Source organism: Eimeria maxima, genomic scaffold (assembly GCF_000499605.1).
Source record: "Eimeria maxima Weybridge genomic scaffold, Emw_scaff558, whole genome shotgun sequence".
Classification (NCBI taxonomy): Eukaryota; Apicomplexa; class Conoidasida; order Eucoccidiorida; family Eimeriidae; genus Eimeria; species Eimeria maxima.
Window position 1 is genome coordinate 8,535 of NW_013563892.1, and position 5,000 is coordinate 13,534.

Here is a 5,000-nt window from a genome sequence, read left to right on the forward strand (position 1 = left end):
TAAAAAAAAAAAAAAAAAAAAAAAAAAAAATTAGGGTTTAGGGTTTAGGGTTTAGGGTTTGTGGTGTATATACGCAGCAATTTCGTATTTCTGGGGTTTTTCACAATGTTGAATTTTATCATTCAAAACTTTCAGGAAGAAAAAAAATATTAATGGATGGAAGACTTGTATATGCACAACAACAGTAAACCCTAAACCCTAAACCCTAAACCCTAATTTGTAGATAATTACATAAACCCTAAACCCTAAAGCAAAAACCCTAAACCACAACATCGCGAAAATCCCCTATAAATCACAACAGCAACAACAGCAGCAGCAACAAGAACAGCAGCACCAGCAGCAGGACTAACACTATTTAATATCTTTTCCTTTTTTTTTTTCTTTTTTTTTTTTTTATAGATTAAGATCCTCAGGGTTTGAGCATTCGTGGCCATTAAGTGGTCATTTATTAAGTGTTGTTTATGAATCATCTTTTAAGGGTTTTTCTCTTCGTGTTAATGGGCTCCCTTTCCAACTATTCTATAGACGTAAGGGTTTAGGGTTTAGGGTTTAGGGTTTAGGGTTTAGGGTTTGGATTATAGGGTTCGAGGTTTGATGATTATTTTAGGGTTTAGGGTTTAGGGTTTAGGTGCTGCATGCGTTTTTTTTGCTGCAGCGGGTAGGGTCCTTGATGGGCCGCAGCGCAGCCTGTCAACACAACAGGAGCACTCGCCTGCTACTGCTGCTGTTCCTGCTGCTGCTGCTTCCCCTGCTTCTGCTCCTGCTGCACACTACCATCAGCAGCAACTGGAGCAGCAGCAGCAGCAGCAGCAGCAGCAGCACTACCACCCCCATCAACTTCATTGGGAACAGTTGCAGTCGCAGACCTACACTTACCAGCAGCAGCAGCAGCAACTGCAGCAACAGCAGCAGCAACTTCAGCAGGAGCAACTGCTGCAGCAGCGACGGCAGCAGCAACTACGACAGCAGCAGCAACAACAACAACGTCAGCAGCAGCAACAACGTCAGCAGCAGCAGCAGCAGCAGCAGTCTGCATCTCCGTCTCCTGCTGCCTTTTCTATCCCTAAAGATGTTGTTGAAGGATTTGACCTCTTAGGTAAGAAGACAAATTCTCTGCTGCTGCTGCTGCTGCTTCTGCTGCTGCTGCTGCTTCTGCTGCTGCTGCTGCTTCTGCTGCTAATAATAATAATAGTAATAATGCTGCTGCTGCTGCTCGTAACCTTGGTGTTGCTATTGCTGCTGCTGCTGCAGATCTTGCTGGATCTTCTCGTTGTCCTTCCCCTAATGACACTGCTGCCTCTGGTAGTGCACCGGGCACTGGGGGGGCCCCCTCAGCTGTACCCTGTTCAACATCGGGGGCCCCCAGTACTGCAGACGCAGAGCTGCAGCAGCTAAATGCTGCCTTTTGTTATGAACCCCCACCAACCCCTTACTTCCCTCCCCATCCAGGGGGGCCCCCTGCTGCTGGGGGGGGGCCCGAGGGGCCCCCCTTAGACCAGGGGGCCTTGCAGCTGCCAAGATCCGCTGTACCCATGCAAACTCCCTATTCCAACGGACACGCAGCTGATGCGCAGCAGCAGCAGCAGCAACAGCAACAGCAGCAGCAAGGAGGCACCAACGCCCCGACCTCAAACTTTCATCCCGGCCCGTACAGGGGCTCCTCGCAATTAAACATTCAGGGGGGCCCCTTTGGAGCCCCCCAAGGGGGCCCTCAAGGGGGCCCCCATGAAGGCCCCCAAAGGGGTACAGGGACACCAAGGAGTGAAGAGTTGTTTGCGGATCTGATGGAGTTGGCTTCTGACAAATTGAATATATCTTTGTCGCCACGACGGCAGACTTCTCTGTCTAAACCCTAAATTAGGGTTTAGGGTTTAGGGTTTACGACGTATATATATACATTCTTTGTGGAGTTTTTGGAGAAAAATACCCTAAAACTCCCTTGCATAAGCAATGAAGGGTTTGCATTGGGGTGTATAATCAATGTAGTTGTTTGTAAACCTTCCGTCTTATATATACGGTAGGTGTACATACACCCCAAATTGCAGCCCCGCATGCATGCATAAATGCATGCATGCAGTGCAAGCAGTGCATGCACTGCATACCTTCATGCATAAATGCGTGCATGCATGCAATGTAGTTTGTAAACAATATAAGATGGGGCTTTGTTTGTGTTCTTTTTGTTGGTCTTATTTATAAGGCATAATATGCAATAATAATTTGTTATTTTTTTTGCCCCTGTCAAGGAAAAAAACAATAAAAAAAACATTTATATTTATTGTGGCTGTCATCTACTGCCCTCTTATTTAATTATTTCTTCCTAATTAATGAATAAATAAGAGAGGAAATCTTTTATCAAGAGAAGAAATAAATCCCTGTATAGCTTGGTTTCTACTGCCTAGTAGTCTAGCTGTACAAGACACCTTACGCAGCAACACACTGAACAATTAGCTGCATGCTATTGTTGTTGTTGCTGCTGCTGCTGGCAGCACCAAAAGCAGCAATAGAACAGCAACAGCAGCAGCAACACAAGCAACCGCAACAGCAACAGCAACAGGGTGATGGGTAGACAAGGAGTGTCGGCAGCTTTAAGTCTTGGCCTAATAAAATATAAAAGATCTATGTAAGAAGTAATTTTGTTTTTTATTTATTGTGTTTGTTTACCGTTTAAATTCATGTTAAGGTTTGCAAATTCGTCATAGATTTGCACGTTTTGAATATGTATGGGCGACGGCATCGGTATATAATACTTATTTATACCATTAGTTCTATCTTTAACGACTAAAATGGATCTTTTTATTATTGAAAGATATTCTATTTTAATTAAATAAGGTTGATGGGAGGAGCGGTGGTTAACCAAAGAAGAACTGCCGCTTACCTAACAGGGAACGGAAACGCGACTCACAATCATATGAAGAATTATATGCCCGATCTTCGGTGTTCCCATGAACATTTTCTCCAGATCTTTGGGTAATATACAATAATAATCTTATTTTAACTAAATTATTCGTTAATTTTAGCGATTTTTCCTTTAACTTGGCTGTTTTTTGCTGCTTTCCACTCCCTTTGCGGTGGACAGACACTGGACGGTTGTTGACGACGGCTCACAGGCGAGTCGTAGTTGTAAAGAGGAAATGCTGCCGTTCAAAAGGCCATTTCCGTTGGTTCTTTTTTGTTATTGAATAATTCATTCGTTTTTTTAATTCATTTTTTATTTAAATATTAAGAAAAAATGGAGAAAAATACCCTATTTTCCCCTTGTTTCGACTGTCTTGCATGATGCAAACATCCATCCGTCGGCTATCGATAGAAAGCCAGCCAGCGGCCTCTAATAATTAAGGGAGGAAAAAGCGTATTCTTTGCATGCGTTGTTTTTGTTTCTCTTTTGTTTTCTTTTTCTTCTTCTTGTCGCTTTATTGCGACACCACAACCGCCAAGAAGGCAACACACAGACCCGATATAATATAATAGGATCCATCTATAGCTGGAGTCCGCTAAGGGAGGAGGTTCTTTCCCTGGTCATCAACAGCCTCCTTCCTCCTTACCGTCTTTTTTTATTTGTTGAATAGGTCTTTTTCTCATATTGTAGATTGTAAAGAGGCAATAATAAGCCTCTTTTAAGCCACAGTCGCAGCTGCAGCTCCCCTGCTGTTGCTGCTTGTGCAGCTGCTGCAGCTGCAGCCGACGGACTACTTCCTGCCTGTATACAGCAGGGAGTAGCAATCAGCTGTCTATACAGCGTGAGGATCTTTGTAAGTCTTTTAAGGGTATTATTTACATCATTTTATGTAATTGTACCCTTAGGCTACCTACGACCTCCCATGCTTACCGCCAAGCCAACGGAGGCGGCGTGTCGAGACTTCGGCTCGCGGCTCTCGACTCAAGCATCTATTTAGGGTTTAGGGTTTAGGGTTTAGGGTTTAGGATGGGTATATCCGATATGGGATGGATAGATATCTGCATGGGGGAAGGAATTCCTTCCCTGCAGACGAATTGTTCTCCTTCGCATCTACAGGCAGTCGTGTCTGAGCTTGATGTTGTTATTAGAGATGTTGAAGGTACACTCCAAACCCTAAACCCTAAACCCTAAACCCTAAACCCTAGATTATATACCCTTCCCTTGGGTCAACTAGCATACCCTCCTCAGCCCGTGTTTTCTCTCCGTCCTTTCTAGGGTTTATTCGATATATACAGTAATGTGTTATCTCTCAGGTTTAGGGTTTAGGGTTTAGGGTTTAGGGTTTGTATATGTGTGTATGTGTGGTATAAAAGGATTAAAACAACAAGTGCATGCACTACAGCATCCAATTCCTGCAGATAATAAAGATAATAATAAATTAAGAGGAGAAATAGAGAAAGAATTGAATCGTTGTTTGCATAGATGCGAACAATTAAATAAACAATGGGAGTTTGAGGTGTCTGTACTCAAGGAAGATCTTAAATCTCTTAAACAAGAAGGTAATTTACTCCCTATACACCCCAATTATTTACTCCCTATACACCCCAATTATATTCTATTTATACACACCAAATATGCTGCCAATATATCGCCGTTTATCTTCAATTATACTGAATCTAGGGTTTAGGGTTTAGGGTTTAGGGTTTAGGGTTTAGGGTTTAGGGTTTAGGGTTTGTGTATATGTACAGAATTGAAAGATCTTCGTGCAATAGTATCAGAGAATAGATCACGATTAAGTTGTATAGAGGCAGATGTTAGTGTATTAAGACAATTAATACCTAATCATGGTGCAGCAATAAAGGCAACAGATGTATCTATACAACAAATAAAAAAAAATATACAAACAAGTATAGAGGGAATAAATAATAATTTTATTCATGAACAAAAAAAAAGATTTATTCATGAACAACTTATTCTTAAACAACAAAGAGAATTAGAGGTAATTTATTTATTTATTTATTTTTTTTTATTTATTATTTATTATTAATTAATATTTATAATAAATATACATTATTTATTAATTAATGGTAATAATTAATATATA

General features: G+C 41.5%; 2 protein-coding genes across 2 annotated transcripts in view; both read left to right on the top strand.

The window, feature by feature from the left end:
* Positions 1-497: 497 nt before the first annotated feature.
* Positions 498-1,856, top strand: EMWEY_00037390 (hypothetical protein, conserved; the record flags this gene model as incomplete). The annotated part of the gene is made up of 3 exons (XM_013478638.1): positions 498-527; positions 682-1,096; positions 1,252-1,856. 3 exons carry the CDS (start codon positions 498-500, stop codon positions 1,854-1,856), a joined length of 1,050 nt encoding a protein of 349 aa, XP_013334092.1.
* A 2,066-nt stretch (positions 1,857-3,922) lies between these two features.
* The window catches only part of EMWEY_00037400 (hypothetical protein, conserved), a gene marked incomplete at both ends in the record, with an annotated part of 3,069 nt that continues 1,991 nt past the window's right edge, over positions 3,923-5,000 (top strand). Inside the window, 3 exons of the mRNA XM_013478639.1 lie at positions 3,923-4,055; positions 4,270-4,455; positions 4,645-4,743. Of these exons, the coding sequence (XP_013334093.1) occupies positions 3,923-4,055; positions 4,270-4,455; positions 4,645-4,743 (418 nt within the window). The remainder of the gene's footprint in view (positions 4,056-4,269; positions 4,456-4,644; positions 4,744-5,000) is intronic.